A 16,361-nucleotide genomic window follows, 5' to 3' on the forward strand; every position below is an offset into this window, starting at 1 on the left:
ATAAACCAGCACCACACTTTCTCTTACTGTTTTTTGGAGCGTCTCTCTGTCTCTAGGGTTCTCTAAAACGTACTGCCCTCTCAAGAATATACCCAGTCCCAACTCTAAGGATCGCCCATCTTCAAACAGCCATTGCATCATCCACAGTTTAGTCACAGTCCCAAGTTCTCATACTTTCTTTCATTTTCATTTTCATGTAGTGTAACTGCAACATCAGCCTTAGAATGCCCACACTGTGCTTAGAATAGTTCTCAAAATACAGCAAATGGATCTTCTAGATCACACACATATTTATGTTTTTGGCCCCAAACCCAATAGGTACTAATTGACCAGTAAATATTTATTCATGGGCAAGGCAGAGAACAACGGTAAATTTTATTCGAGAGACCCTGATAAAATTTGTAGTAATTTTTATTTATAGCGTCTACGTGGGACAAAAAATGGTTCTTGTTGTGTCCGAGCAGGAGTACAGCCAGGCAGAGTCCTGGGACTCAGAAGAGCCCCCACGTTTGTGCTGAGTGTCTCCACAGACCCTGGAGTCCTCCTGTGCCCTCGTCATGGAAAAACCCAGATCCTGGGCCTGGGCGGGGCCGTCCCCCTGCTGTGGGTCCATAGCTGAGGGGACCCGGAAGGGAGGTACAAACTTCTGACTCCCCACATCCTGTGCGTCTCTGTCCCCAGGCCCAGGGTCTTGTCCTTCTGCAGAGCACTCAGAGCAGGTGCCATGACGTCCCTCCTGTCCGCTCTTCTCTGTCTCGGTCAGTTGTGGAGATTGGCAACAGGAGGAGTGAAAGTCTACACCCCTGTGCATGGCAACCTCAGGGGTCAGATGGCTTCAGTAGAGGAGACCCTGAAGGGGAAGAATCATCTCAACCACCGGGAGCAAATCTCTGAGTGGGACTCTCTTCCAGGGCTGAATCTGGACAAGAGGATGCATTTTCCACGAGGTGAGTCCTCCTCTGGCTGCATGTCTACCTCTTTGTTATTTCTGGGGTTCAGGGCGAAGCATTGAGGTCCAGAGAAGAGAGATGGAATGTGAGGGTGTTTGGCTGAGCTGGGATGTGAGTGGGGAAGGCATTCACGATGCAGCCTCTGGTTTTCTTCCAGGGACCCTCCCGAAACCCACCATCCGTGCTGAGCCAGGCTCTGTGGTCCCCTCCGGGAGCTCCGGGACCCTCTGGTGTCGAGGGACCACAAAGGCCCAAGAGTACTGTCTGTATACAGATGACATGTCTACGTGCTCGGACAGACAGAAACCACTGGAGCCTGGGGACAGAGCCAAGTTCTTCTTAAAGAGAAGTTATGGAGGGAAATATTCCTGTGCCTACCGCAGCCCCTCTGGCTGGTCAGAGCGCAGTGACCCCCTGGAGCTGGTGGTGACAGGTGAGGGGACACTCAGGGTCCCAGCCCCAGGCTCTGCCCTCAGGAAGGGGCTGCTCTCAGGGCCTCTGCCCTCTCACAGCCCAGCCCTTGGGGACGTGAAGGAGATGTGAACCCCAATTAATACACTCTCTTCTCCTCTCTTAGGAATCAACCCAAAACCCAGCCTCTCAGCCCTTCCCAGCCCTGTCGTGACCTCAGGAGGGAACGTGACCCTCCAGTGTGGCTCAGGGCAGGGATTTGACAGGTTCATTCTGACTAAGGAAGGAGAACACAGGCTCTCCTGGACCCTGGACTCAGAGAAACAATCCAGTGGGCTGTCCCAGGCCCTGTTCACTGTGGGCCCCGTGAACTCCAGCCTCAACTGGACATTCAGATGCTATGGCTCTTTTAAGAATAACCCCAGCAGTGGTCTGACCCTAGTGACCCCCTCGATCTACAGTTCTCAGGTGAGAAGCCCCTGAGCACTTTGTGTCTGAGCACAGTCAGCTCAGGGTCCTGTCCTCAGGACACTTGTGCAGTTAGATGAGAGTTAGGAGGTCTGAGGGGATGGTCACCCAGCAGAATCTTCTCCTCAGGGATGCTCTCACCTTTGCCTACTTCTACTCCCTGAGGCTTGAATTTGGAAGGTGGTAGGTGGCAAGGGGGTGTCTTTGAAGGGGACACTGAGCATATATAGGAGAAAAGATTGAGGGTTTGGGAACTCTAGGGTTAGCCCCAGCTTTTCACTGTCTTGTATTCTCATTTTCAGGACCTTCTGTGAGCCCCAGCCCCCCACCCACTGTGCCCATCTCTACAGCTGGTGAGTCACTGGGACTCTGCTCAGAGGGAGTACAGAGCACCCAGGAAGTCCTGAGAGTCTATCAGGGGATCTAATGCCAACCAGATACTAATAGATGTGCTTGTGTCCAAGAAAAAGGGCTGGGAGTTCTGGGCCCTGAGGCTGGCAGGTGTCAGGGGGGTGGTCATGGCAGAGGGAGATGCTGGCGCCCAAACAGGGGCCCCTACCCTTCACCACTCATCCAGATCCCCTGTAAGCCCTGAGGATGGTCTTACCCACACAGTGAGTCAGGCCCACATTGGGGTAAGAGAGGTTGTCTTCAGGAAGGTGGAAGGGGTTTTCATGGTAGACAAGGGTTGAGTCATGAGGGGTTCAAGTCTCTCTGGGGATGCTGAATTGGATGTTTCCTTACCCTTTTTGCGCCTCAGGGTCTCAAAGTTTAAAAGGAGAGATTTGTCAGCAGATATTTGATTTCCTTTCAGTTCTGGCTCTAATTTTCAGGAGAGGGGGCCTCATAGGGACACCCAAGATGTGGTGTGGAAACTGTCCCCTCTGTAGCAGTGATGGTGACATGCACAGGGAGGGGCAGGCAGGACAAGGGTCTGGGGCATCCAGGTCCTTTCCCTCAGCCCAGGCTCAGCTCAGAGGAGAGAGGGCTGGAGTCAGACCTGGTTTACTTCCAGGCTCTGCTGCTCCTGCGGGGGGTCAGGTGGTCCCTTCCCTTCCCTGAGTGTTGGGTCATGTCTGTCCATCCCTGGTCCCCTCCTGCTCACAGGCTGCTGTCAGATTAGGTGACATAAGGGGCCCCACAGAGCTCAGGAAGGCAGAGCCCCAGCCCAGCTTCACCTTCCCTAGGATACATCAGGGTCCTGCAAGGTGGACACATATCCCGGGAGATACACTGAGTCCACTCCACATCGTTGACCCTCCAATGTCCCTGCTGTGCTGGGGGTGGGAAATAAGAAAGGACCCTCAGCTCAGATGAGACATGACAGGCCCCTGCAGATGAGGAGCCCAGAGCACGAAGTTAAGGCCCCCCTGGGGAAGCATGAGGGGAGCACAGGGAACCCACAGTTTCAGGTTCCAGTCTCAGCCCTGCCCCATCCAGGCTGGGTGACCTGGGGCACATGACTGACCTCTCTGAGCCTCAGTGACCTGGGTGGAGGGGCACCTTCCCTGGTGCATGACTGTGTGAGGGGAGAGGGAGGAAGGACAGACCCCAGCAGGTCCCTGACACACAGCAGGTGCTCAGGAAACATTGACATTGGCTCACTTGTATTCAAGGTCTCACATGGGACCAGTATGTTCTGATCGGGGTCCTGGTGGCCTTCTTCCTGCTGCTCTTCTTCTTCTCCCTCTTTTTTGGATGCAGGTATCAGGGCAGAGGCAGAATGTCAGGTGAGTCGGGGATGTGGTGACCTGTGTTATAGCAGGTGGGGCTCAGAGCACCTGGCACAGGAAAATCTAACAGACGGAGGACAACTGAGAAAATTAATTTTCCAGAATCTTCCATCAGGAAATCTTGGACGAAACACTCGGTGTCAGCAAAGATGTACAGACGTAATTCATCTTCCATCGGTTTTAATCTCATGATCTTATGCACAGTGCGTGTTAAGGTTTTCTTGTTTTCTGTGGGGTCTCATGGGAAGGGGGCTCCCAACCTCACAGGGCTGACACTTTTCCTTTTGAGTGGCCCAGAGAGAGGTTCATGTCCAACCTCCTGCAAAGGCCACAGACCCACAGCCCCAAAACAGACACCTGCGGGTCATTAATTCCTGTCCCCGAAGACCCGATGCTGTCACTGACCATGGTCCTAGAGTGCATCTGACTCTTTACCTCACCCAGCTCCTTCTTAGATGTGGATGCCCTGGAAAAGCTTATCTGTGAGAGAAAATGACAGCTGCCCTGCCCCGGAGGAAGTACTAAAATTTCAGGAGAGGATGGGGGAGAATTAAATTTGGAGGGTGTGAAGGTCAAGGGTGAGAAGGACTGAAATCCGCACTGGGTGACCTGGTGCCTCACCTCATCTCTGGGTTAGTGGCCCATCAGGGAGCAGGCAGGAACTGCAGCCCTGAGATCTTGGGGACCCTGCCAGGAGACACACCCTGTTCTGCCCCAGTAGATGCTGCCCTGAAGGACCCACAGCCTGGGGAGACGGTGGAGCTGGACTCTCAGGTGAGACCCTGTTCCTCTCCAGGCACCAAGGACCTTCTTGTTGCCCAGTTTAATCCAATGAGCAACTTCATGTTCTAACTTTACCTGGTTCTCAGCAGTATCCACACTGACCTCTGCTTCTAGATACCCAGGTCGTCCTGCTGTGACTCACTCGTCCTGTTTTTTTTTGTGACTGCATGACCCCTCCTCTGTGGTCCCCTTTGCTGGCTCTTTCTCCTCTGTCTGACCCTGTGCAGCCCCAGAGCTCAGGAGGATGCATGAATAAGTGAATCCCCCACAGGTACCCAGGATCCCCTCATTCATTCCCCCAGCAGATGTGACAGGGAGCCCACTGTTCACAGCTCCATTTAGGTGCCGCGGTGCAGCCCTGAGCAACACTGTCTCCACACCCCTCGAGCTCACCTGTGTGTGAGGGGGACAGTATGCAAACAAGTGACAGTGTCCTAGAGAGCAAAGTGCTGTGACAGGAAATAAAGCAAAAGGAGGGTATAGACTGTGTGGTGGTGGTGAGAGGAGGGGACAGAAAAGAGGCAGGACCAGAATCTTCAGGAAGACGAGCCATGTGGCTGGAGCTAGATGAGCAAGAGATGGGCTATTAAGAAAAGAGTCATAACTGTGGAAGCATTCAGGTGCTCCATACTTAGGAAATTCCTGCAGATCCATAAGAAGATGGATGTAATCTGATTTAAAGTGTAAATAATCACTCGGGCAACACGTGAATATTTGACTGGAGGATGTCACAGTGCAATCAAGAGACACTGCTTCTGTATCACTGTCTCCTCAGAACAGGCACAATGAAGATGCCCAGGGAGAGTTGTACACCCAAGTGCATCAAGCAAGATCAAGACAGAGACAGGGCATGGGCAGCTCCACTTCCTCCCTGTCTGGGGGATTGCCAGACATGAAGGACAGACAAGCAGAGGAGGACAGACAGATGGACAGTCAGGAGGTTCACATCTTCCCCCACACCCCCAGGATTCCCCCAACCTCAACCATGTTTTATGCTTTTTACTCTCTTCCTTCTTCAGGCTGTTGTATCTGACACCCCCAAGGATGTGACCTATGCCCACCTGAACCTCTTGGCTCTCAGACAGGAGACCAGTGCACCCCTTTTCTCCCTGTCAGAGGATCCCCCAGATGAACCCAGCGTGTATGCTTCTCTGGCCATCCACTAGCCCACAAAGGACCCAAACCCCACATTTCAAAAAGGGAGCTGGCCAAACTCCAGAAGACATGAGAGCTTCCCCCATGGACACTCAGCTACTGACCCAGGCAGCCTGGACTTCTGAGGTGACCTCTAGAAGCTCCTGGGCACCTCAGGGCGTCACCTGATTCTATAGTCAAACATAACCAATATGTCTAACTTTGGAAATAAAGCCACAGACTTCTCAATAATCATTGTGTGAACCAAACTACTGTGAAGTTTTTCACTTGAATAATAATGTAAATCTGACAGGTCAAACCTACCAAATGGGAAAATGTAAAACCATGAATGAGGATCTTACAAAATCAAAAGCCCTACATATTTAATGCCCTAAGCTATAATGTCAAGCATTTAGAAAAAAAATATTGCATTGAATCCTCAGATTCATAGATGACTGGATTAGAAAGATGTGGAGTGTAAGCACATGAAATAGAAATCAGCCATAAAAAGTGTGCAATCCTGCCCTTTGCAATGACTTGGATGAACCACGAGGCTATTGTGCTGAGTGAAATAGTTCAGACAAAGAAATATTTTATTTATGCCTGGAATTTGCAACATCATCAAAACAAACACATTTATGGAAGTAAAAGGCATATGGTGATTGTGAAGGGAGGGGCTGCAGGGGTGGGTGAAAAGGGGGAGAAGGTCAATAACGTGATACCATTGCAGGGAGACAGATGGTTTTTGGCTCTGGTGGGGAGCACACTGTGAGATAAATATCAACTCTGCAATGTACCCCTAAAGTTCATAGCCTATTGTGTGTCAGCTGAACTTTATAAAAATATTCAACTAAAAATGATTAGTAAAGGAATCGCAAAATTTTTATAAAGGAAGATGTAGGAGAAACATGATACGGATGGCAGTAGCTACTACTGGGAATATCAACCACAAAAAATCTAGGAAAATTGATAGAGAACGTCCAGTTTTGAAAACATTGATCATATCTATAAACCTCAGCCTAAAAGCCCAAGAAAAAGGGTAGAACACACACATTTTTAACAGAAGAGATAAAGTAGCAGAAACCACAAAACCTTGCACAGATTTTGACAGAATAGGAGCAGGACATCATAGAAAATGGGATAACAACACATTAGAAAAAGTATTTCCAAATGAAGGCCTTCAAATGTACACTTGATGAGGAAGAAATCTCTGCCACACTGTGTACAGATCAAATACACTGATACTGTTACAAAAAATTGTCCAACTGAAATTCTGTTCAGGGGGTTTTATTCCTAAGTTCTTTCACGCGTGCACACACACACGCACACACACACACACAGGTGCATGCACACACACACAAAGGTGCATGCACACACACAAATGCATGCACACACAACTGAAATGACACAAATTCTTCGTCGGAAAACAAGAAAGAAGTACATCTTAACACGTTAAAATTAAACATTTTAAAATTGATTTTTCGAGGGAGAAGATGGGAGAAGGAAGAGAGAGAGAGAGAAACATTGATGTGAGAGTGATCACCACAGTGTCTCCAACCTGGGCCTGTGTTCATTGTCCCAGGACACCTGCCCGACTCTGCCCCTGGGTGTCCCAGGGTCCCCTGCTCTGTCACAACCAGGTTGAGAAGAGACGTCATCACCTCACCTCAGGCAAGGAATAGTCTCAGAAAGAAGAAATACCTGCTCCAGGCTGACAGTCCACACACGCCACAGCTCTAATTTCAATTAAACGTGGAATCGCCTCTCACCCAGGGTTTTAAGGCAGAACCCAGGGGGTAAAAGGATTGCTGTCCAGGAGAAAATGGGGGCTGAGGATGCAGTGATGACTCAGATGTTCTGAAAGAGAGAGATAAAGAGAAATAGGGTGCTAGTGATAGAATGAGGACGTTACTAATGGGAAGTGTTAGGGAGAAAGAGCCCAGGCCAGGAGCAAGGATTTTTTTAAAAATTATTTATTGTTGCCAGGATTACAGATGTCCCCCATCACCCCTCCTTTGCCTCCCTTCATCCAGTGGCTGCCCCACCGCATGCCTTTGTACAGTATTCCCTGTGTCAGTGGGCTGTGCATATCTGCATATATGTTATTTGGTTAATCTCTTCCTGTACTCCCTCGCCCCTCCCCTCCGTGGTCTGTCAGTCTGTTTCATGCAACCATGCTCTGGACCTACTCTGTTCATCAGTTTATTTTGCTTAGTAGATTCCATGTCAGGTTTGGAATTAGGGTAATGATGGCCTCAAAAGAGAGCGTGGGAGTCTTTATTCCCCTTTAATTTTTTAGAATCGTTTTGGAATAAGAAGATAGGCATATGTTCTCCTTTGAGTGTTTGGTAAAACTCCCCTAGGAAGCTGTTAGGTTCAGGATTTTTGTTTGTAAGGATTTTTGTTTGTTTGTTTGTTTGCTTGATTGTTTTTTTAGTTCTCCAATGCCATTAGTTATTACAGGTCTATTCAGGTTTTGTGATTTTTTCCTGACTCAGTTTTGTAAGATTGTATGTTTCCAGGAGTTTGTCCTTACTGTTCAGGTTGCCCAGTTTGTTAGCATATAGTTGTTTATTATTTTCATACAATTTTTTTGCATTTCTCTAGTGTGTTGTTCCTTCTCCTCTTTTGTGTATGATTTTCCTTATTCGTGTTCTCTCTCTTGTTTCTTGTTGAATCTGGCTAGAGGTTCATCAATCTTGTTTATCTTATGAGAGAACCAGCTCCTGGTTATATTGATGTTTTGCGTGTTTGTTTTTTTCTTCTTTTTTTTTAAGTCTGTATGCCATTTATTTCTACTCTGATCTTTATTATTATTTTTCTTCTACTTACTCTCGTTTTTTTTTGTTGATTTCTTTCTAATTTTTCAGTTGTAGTGTTAGATAGTTTATTACATATTATTCTTGTTTCTTGAGGTAGGTCTGTAATGCTATGAACCTCCTCAGAACTGATGCCTAGGATCAATTCTAAGGTGGCTGACTGTAAGGCTCAACTCTCACCATGTTGTGCAATTGCTTGTACAGGTGCTTACAGACTAAAACAAACATAAAAATAACAGAACATGACATGAGGCACGTCTGAAAGTACACCTTGTTCCACAGACTCACTAACCTGTCTGGAACCCCATGAGGTAGAGACCATGATATGCCCGCTATACTGCAAGGATCTGTCATGATTCAGGTGACTCCACATGAATGGTCAAATGTCATTCTTCCTTCTGCTCCATTTAATTAGGAATCTCAGCTTTTCAACCTCTCGAAGCTCTAACATCTGCATCTCATCTGAATGGCTGGTTTTCTTTCCCCCATATCTCAGGAAGAGTGGCCTCTCACTACATTCGTAGAGGGTTCATTGGTATCACTGAGCTACATGCACATGAGGGAAGTGAGACCATGAGAGTAAGTGAGCTGCTCAAGTGTCCGTCAATCATTCGGGATGTGTTAGTGCTACAGCTGCCTTTTACACTGAGTCTGTGTAGCCTGGCTGGTGTGCCTCAGTACACTGAGCATTGTCCCATGGAGTGAGAGGTCCCAGTTCAGATTGCGGTTGGTACACAGGCCCAAGTTGCAGGCTCCATCCCCAGAAGATGGCTTGCAGAAGGCAGCTGATTGATGTTTCTGTTTGACATTAATGTTGAAATTGATCTCCCCCTTCCTCTCTTTCTAAAAAAAATGATAAGCAGATATTTTAGAACAATAAAATAAAGTGTGTAAAGAACACAAACTTTATACTAAAGTAAAACAATACATGATAACGTCATGCATTACTTTTAAAATGCAGAGTGTGCTTTCAAAATTACCCAATAAAAAAGACATCTGAACAATCTTAAAAAGATGTGTCTCTGTGTGTGTTTACTGCCTTCAAACAGAATCTCATGAATGTCAAGTTTGGGGAATTGTGAAAGGTCTTAACGGTTTGAAGAGGAGAGTGACAACCAGCTTCAAAGGTGCTCCAAAAAAACAGAGATGACTTAAATGATTTATCCCAAGGAGATGGAGGTAGAGATTTACTGCTAACAGAAACAGAACGTCAGGTGAAAACAGGAAGAAGACCCTGTGATTCAGGGCCAGGAGGTAGAGCTGAACTTTTCCGTGGGAGCAGAAGCATACGACAGAGCCCCCAGGCTCTTTTCTCTCCCACCTCCGGGCTCACTGTCTCTGAAGGCACCTTGCTGTCCCCATCAGCAAGGCAGGAAGGGAAGGTCACCTTCCCACCCACCAAGGGAGGTCATCGCGTTTCCAACCTTCCAGGGTTCTGAGCTCCACCCTTGACTTCCCTACCACAGGTCACCTCCACATTGTTCTTTCCAACTAACATTTAAGAGTCTCTATATACTGCTGAAAATCTTTTCATGGTCCCCATGATTTTTGGTTAAATACAGATTCTTCTGTCTGAACTGAAAACTGCTCTTGGTCGTTCAGACGTTACCCTACTATCTGAGCTCTCAATCCTGATTTTTTCACCCGGACGAATGCAGTTACCTCGAGAACAGACATCACACACACATCACACACACATACACAGACACACACACACGCATGCTGACACACACACACTCACCCACACTTTAACACATTGACATCGTCCACTACTGCCTATGTGTGGGCTCTCCTAGTGTTCTATGCAATTCACAAATCCCTTCCCATCCCAGAGCTAAAGCCCAGACTAGAAGCAACACGATTTCTTCTTCTCATTTCTCTTCTCTGCATGTGGTGTTGACTGTTAAGGGTTAAGAGAGGATTTTGTGGTAAATCCATGTTGCCATTTATGTAACATCGTTAGAAACACAAGAATGGGAAATCAATTACTGTTGATATGTTTTATTTCCATATTTTGCATTTCTCTAGAATGTATGATCTTCATAACCCAGTCTGACCATCACAGTCCATTCCTATGTATGACTTTTGCCTTAAGGACATAGTCCCACCGCTTTGCCTGGGGGAGCACACCATGATCAACCACCACCTCACCCTCTCTCACTGCTGTTCTAGGGTCTCTCTGTCTCTCGGGTTCTGTAAAATGTTCTTTGCTCTCAAGAACAGTCTCACTTTCTCCTCTAAGGATTCCACATCTTCAAACACCCATTGCCTCAATCACAGTATAGTCACTGTCCCAGTTGTTCTCATATTTTCTCTCATTTCTCTTTTGTAAGAAACATAATTCCAGTGTTAGGCTTAGAAAGCTGAAACAATGCTAATAACAATTTCTCAGAATACAGGAAATGGGTCTCCTGGATTACGGATGTGTTTCTGGTTCTGGCCCAAATACTCAACAAGGTAGTAGATGATCAGTAAACATTTTTTTTTGGATGAGCAAATACCAAAATTTAATTCTGTGTGTGGAAGGCTGAGGAAATGTGTAGGGAGTTCTATTGGGAGCCATCCAGTCAGGGTGAACTCAGGATGAAAACCCGAGATCTTCCCTTCCTGAGAAGGAGTTCAGACCCGGTTGAATGTCCTGGGTCAGGAAAAAACCCAAATCTTGGCCAAGTGTCTCCAGAGGTCCTGGAGTCCTTAGGAGGACTCGTCATGGAAACACCCAGATCCCTGACAGGGCGGGGCGGACCCTCTGCTTAGGTTCACAGTGGTGGGAACCGGAAGGTGGCAGAAGCTCCTGACACACCACATCCTGTGCGTCTCCACCCTCAGGCCAGGGTCAGTCCATCTGCAGAGCGGGAGCTCTTAGAGCAGTTGCCATGATGTCCATCCTCCCTGCTCTTCTCTGCCTCGGTCAGTTGTGGACATGGGGAGCAGGCTGGCAGAGGAAACAAGGAGCTTACACTCTCAGTTCATGGGAACCTACGCCTCAGGCAGCAGAGTGGACGGGGGACAGAGGGAAGAGAATGAGCTCAGACGTCCAGAAGCAAATCTCTCACACGGTCTCTCTTTCACCGCTGAGTCTGGACCAGAGGATCCACACGCGGTCAGGTGAGTCCCTCCCAGGCTGCATGTCCCACCTCTTCCCTCACACCTGGGGCTCAGGACAGAGCACAGAAGTCCAGGGATAAGGTGATAAAATGTGAGCGTTTGGGGCTGAGCAGGGGCCTGAGGGTTGGGAACATCTCTGTGATGCTGTCTGATTTTCTTCCAGGGACCCTCCCCAAAGCCACCCTCTGGGCTGAGCCAGGCTCTGTGATCCCCTTGGGGAGTCCTGTGACCCTGTGGTGTCAGGGGATCCTGGAAGCCCAGGAGTTCCGTGTGGTTCGTAATCAAGGGCGTGTGCATTCAGAGAGACAGATTCCAAGTAAGCCCAGGGACAAGGTCCAGGTCTCCATCACCCACATGACAGAGCATGATGCAGGGAGATATCGCTGTTACTATGTCAGCCCCACTGGATGGTCAGAGTTCAGTGACCCCCTGGAGCTGGTGGTGACAGGTGAGGGGACACTCAGGGGTCCCAGCTTCAGGCTCTGCCCTGAGGGTGTCTCCTCTCTCACAGCCCCGCCTTGGGGGACACGAGGGAGGTTGCAGCTACCTAATTTTACAACCTACCTCTTTTTCTTCTAGGATCCTACAGCAAACCCATCCTCTCAGCCCTGCCCAGCCCTGTCGTGACCTCAAGAGGGAACGTGACCCTCCAGTGTGGCTCAGGGCAGAAATTTGACAGGTTCATTCTGACTAAGGAAGGAGAACACAGGCTCTCCTGGACCCTGGACTCAGAGAAAATATCCAGTGGGCTGTCCCAGGCCCTGTTCAAGGTGGGCCCCCTGAACTCCAGCCTCAACTGGACATTCAGATGTTATGGCTCTTTTAAGAAAACTCCCTTGCAGTGGTCCGACCCAAGTGACCCCCTGGATTTACAGTTCTCAGGTGAGGAGTTCATGACCACTTTGTGTCTGAGCAACATCATCTCAGGGTCCTGTCCCCAGCAGACAAGAAAAGTTGGATGACGGTGAGGGGCTGTGAGGGATGGTCACCCAGCATCAATCTACCCCTCAAAGATGCTCTAATCTTTGTCTACTTCTTTCTGAGGCTTGAATTTGGAAGGTTGTAGGTGGCCAAAGGCATGTCTTTGGTGGCAAGACAGAGCACATATAGGAGAAGATATTGAGGGTTTTGGAACTCCAGGGTTAGCCCCAGCCTCTCACTTTCTTGTATCCTCATTTTCAGAACCCCCTGTGGGCACCAGACCCCCACCCACAGATTCCATCTCTATAGCTGGTGAGTCACTGGGACTCTGCTCAGAGGGAGCACAGAGCACCCAGAAATTCCTGAGAGTCTATCAGGGGATCTAATGTCAATTAGATACTCAAGGACGGGCTTGTGTCCAAGGGGGGATGTGGCTGGGAGTTTCTGGGCCTTGAAGCTGGCAGGTGGCAGGTGGGGTGGTCATGACAGAAGGAGATGTTGGGAGCCAAGTTGGGGGAAGAGAAACTGGGCTCCAGGGATTAGAGAGCAGCCTCCACCCCTCACCCCGCATCCAGATGTCCAAGAAGCCCTTAGGATAGTCCCACCCCCACAGTGAGTTATGCCCACATTGGTGTAGGTGAGGATCTCTGTGGAGTGGTGGTGGGTGTCTTCATGAGGAACAGAGGCTGATTCATAGATGGTTCAGTCCATCTGGAAACTCAGACATAAACACACCCTTCCCCTGTCTGGGCCTCAGGGTCCCCACATGTAAAAGGACAGATTGGTGGCTCAAAACTTAGATTTTTCTCTGACTCTGACCTCCTGGTAAAGGAGGCCTCACAGGAACACCCAGGAGGTGGGGTGGGGACTGTCCCCTCTGCAGCAGTGATGGTGACATGCACAGGGAGGGGCAGGCAGGACAAGGGTCCGGGGCATCCAGGTCCTTTCCCTCAGCCCAGGCTCAGCTCAGAGGAGAGAGGGCTGGAGTCAGACCTGGTTCAGTTCCCAGCTCTGCTGCTCCTGCGGGGGGTCAGGTGGTCTCTTCTCTTTCCTGAGTGTTGGGTCATGTCTGTCCATCCCGGGTCCCCTCCTGCTCACAGGCTGCTGTCAGATCAGGTGACATAAGAGACCCCACAGAGCTCAGAAAGGCAGAGCCCCAGCCCAGCCCCAACTCCTAGGGGGCAACTCCAGGGTGGAGATGGATCCAGGGGAGACACAGAGACCACCCCACACCCCTGCCCCTCCTGTGTCCCTGCTGTACTGGGGGTAGGGAATAAGGAAGGACCCTCAGCTCAGATGAGACATGGACAGGCCCCTGCAGATGAGGAGCCCAGAGCATGAAGTTGAGGTCCCTCTGGGGCAGCATTAGGAGAGCACAGGGCACCCACATTCCCGGGTTCAAGTCCAAGCCCTGCCCCATCCAGGCTGGGTGACCTGGGGCACATGATTCACCTCTCTGAGCCTCAGTGTCCTGGGTGGTGAGGCACCGTCCCTGGTGCATGACTGTGTGAGGGGAGAGGGTTAAATGACAGACCCCAGCATGTGCCTCACACACAGCAGGTGCTCAATAAATTACATCATAGGTTCATTCATGATGTCACTCATTTCCAAGGACCCCCATCGTCCCCGTATGTCCTGAAAGGGATCTCTGTGGCCCTGGTCCTGCTCACACTGCTCCTCCTCCTTTTCCTGTTCCTCCTCTACCGGCATCAGAGCAAACACAGGACCTCAGGTGAGTAGAGATCAAGGTGACCTGGGCCACAGAATGGGGGGAGGGTGTGGACCAAATAGATGAAGAAGGTCAGCTGAGAAAAAGATTTCTCTAGAATCTCAAATCAGGAAAAAATCTGCCCTGAACACTCCTGTCTCTTCCTCCAGTTACAACCGAGTGGGCACAACCAGGAGCAGCCCCTCTGTGCGAGGTAGAGGCAGCAGCTGCCTTAAAGGGCAAACTGGGATTTCAGGAGATGATGGGGAGGGTTTGAGTGGAGGGTGTGAGGTCAGAGGTGAGAAGGACTGAAAACCACACTGCGTGACCTGGTGCCTCACCACAACCCTGGATGAGGGGTTCTTCTGGAAGCAGGGTGGGTCTGTAGACCTGAGAAATGGGGGACCCTGAAGGAGACACATCCTGTTCTGCCCCAGCAGATGCTGCCATTAAGGACCCACAGCCTGGGGAGAACGTGGAACTGGACTCCCAGGTGAGACCCTGCTTTTGTCCAGGCCTCCAGTGACCTTGCTTTGCCCCGTTTAATCCACACTTTCCTGTCCTAACCTCACCTGGTTCTCAGCAGTGTCCACACTGACCTCTGCTTCTGGGCACTCAGGTCGTCCTGCTGTGACTCACTGCTCCTGGTTTCCTTGTGACCTCATGACCCCTCCTCTGTGGTCCCTTTGCTGGCTCCTCGTCCTCTGTCTGACCATGTGCAGCCCCAGAGCTCAAGAAGATGCATGAATAAGTGAATCCCCCACAGGTCCCCAGGATCCCCTTTCATTTCCCCCGCAGATGTGACGGGGAGCTCACTGTTCACAGCTTCATTTAGGTGCCGCGGTGCAGCCTTGAGTAACACTGTCTCCACCCCCCTCGATCTCACCTGTGGGTGAGGGGGACAGTATGCAAACAAGTGACAGTGTCTTAGACAGCAAAGTGCTGTGAATGGAAATAAAACAAGAAGACGGAATAGACTGCATGGTGGGGGCAGGCAGAAAGAAAACTGGAGGTGCAAAGGTCCTGAGGCAGGAGATGCTTCTTCAGGACGATGGTTCATGTGCCTGGAGCTAGATGTGCAAGAGATAGGATGTTAGGATAAGAATTAGAACCATAGAAACATCCAGAAGTCCCTGCAGAGTTCATCAGGAAAGCGATGAAATCTGAATTCAGGTGGAAACCTTCTGGCAACATGTGAATAACTGATTGGAGGATGTTGCGGCGGAATCAGGAGACACGAGTTTTGTCTCACTGTCTCTCCACAGAGCAGGCATGATGAAGACCCTCATGGAGCGACATACGCCCAGGTGAAACCCTCAAGATCACGACCCCGGCAGAAAATAGGAGGCTTTTCTTTCTCCCAGTCAAAGGAGTTTCTGGTCACAAAGGTCAAAAAAGCAGAAAATGACAGACAGGTGAGTTCTATTCTCTCCAGACATCTAGGATTCCCCCAACTCCAGCCATGTGTCAACCCCTTCACCCTTCTTTTGCTGCAGGCTGTTGCATCAGATGCCCCCCAGGATGTGACCTACGCCCAGCTGAACCTCTTGGCCCTCAGACAGGAGGCAAATGCACCCCCTTTCTGCCCGTCAGAGAAACCCCCTGATGAGCCCAGTGTGTACGCCGCTCTGGCCACCCTCTAGCCCAGGAAGAACCCAGACCCAACACTCCCAGGAAGGGGTGACATGGTCTTTGCAAAGCAGGAAAACTACTCCCATGAACACTGCTGGTGGCCCCAGCCAGCCTGCAGACCTGAGAAGGACACCCAGCAGCAATGAGGGTGCTGGAGGAGTCCCCTGATTCCATAGCCAAGGTAACCAATGCCCCTACATTTTGGAAATAAAGCAGCAGACTTCTCAATAATCAATGTGTGAACCAAGACAAAAGTGAATGTTTTTATTTCCATAATAATGCCAATCTGACACATCACCTATAAAATGAGAAAATTAAAAACCAAGCATGATCTCACTCATATGTGGAAGCTAATGAACAAAATAAACGGGTGAAGAAAATAGAAACAGAGTTGCCCCGGACAGTTTGGCTCAGCAGTTAGAGCATCGGTTCAAGGACCAAAGAGTCTCAGGTTCGGTTCCATTCAAGGGCATGTACCTCAGTTCAGATTCTTCCTTATGCTGGTCGGGGTTTTTGCGGGCGGCAACAAACGGACACGTCATTCTTATATTGATGTCATTCTCTCTCTTTTCCACTCTGTCTGAAGGTAAATGGAAATAGATCTTAGGGTGAGAATTAAGAAAACAAAACAAAACAAAACACAAGCCAGAGACATGGATACAATGGATACACAGAACAGACTGGTGAATCTCAG

The 16,361-nt window shown here is 49.5% G+C and overlaps 1 protein-coding gene across 1 annotated transcript; it reads left to right on the forward strand.

Moving 5' to 3' along the window:
- Positions 1-829: 829 nt before the first annotated feature.
- Positions 830-15,678, forward strand: LOC118638819 (leukocyte immunoglobulin-like receptor subfamily B member 4). The gene is given in 14 exon segments (XM_036274945.1): positions 830-947; positions 1,108-1,383; positions 1,528-1,776; positions 1,779-1,838; positions 3,458-3,559; positions 4,284-4,336; positions 11,289-11,406; positions 11,570-11,854; positions 11,986-12,318; positions 12,589-12,639; positions 13,970-14,059; positions 14,476-14,528; positions 15,301-15,450; positions 15,532-15,678. Coding segments are annotated over 14 exon segments (2,085 nt in total).
- The last annotated feature ends 683 nt before the right edge of the window (positions 15,679-16,361 follow it).

This window comes from Molossus molossus, unplaced genomic scaffold, assembly GCF_014108415.1.
Source record: "Molossus molossus isolate mMolMol1 unplaced genomic scaffold, mMolMol1.p scaffold_m16_p_21, whole genome shotgun sequence".
Classification (NCBI taxonomy): domain Eukaryota; kingdom Metazoa; phylum Chordata; class Mammalia; order Chiroptera; family Molossidae; genus Molossus; species Molossus molossus.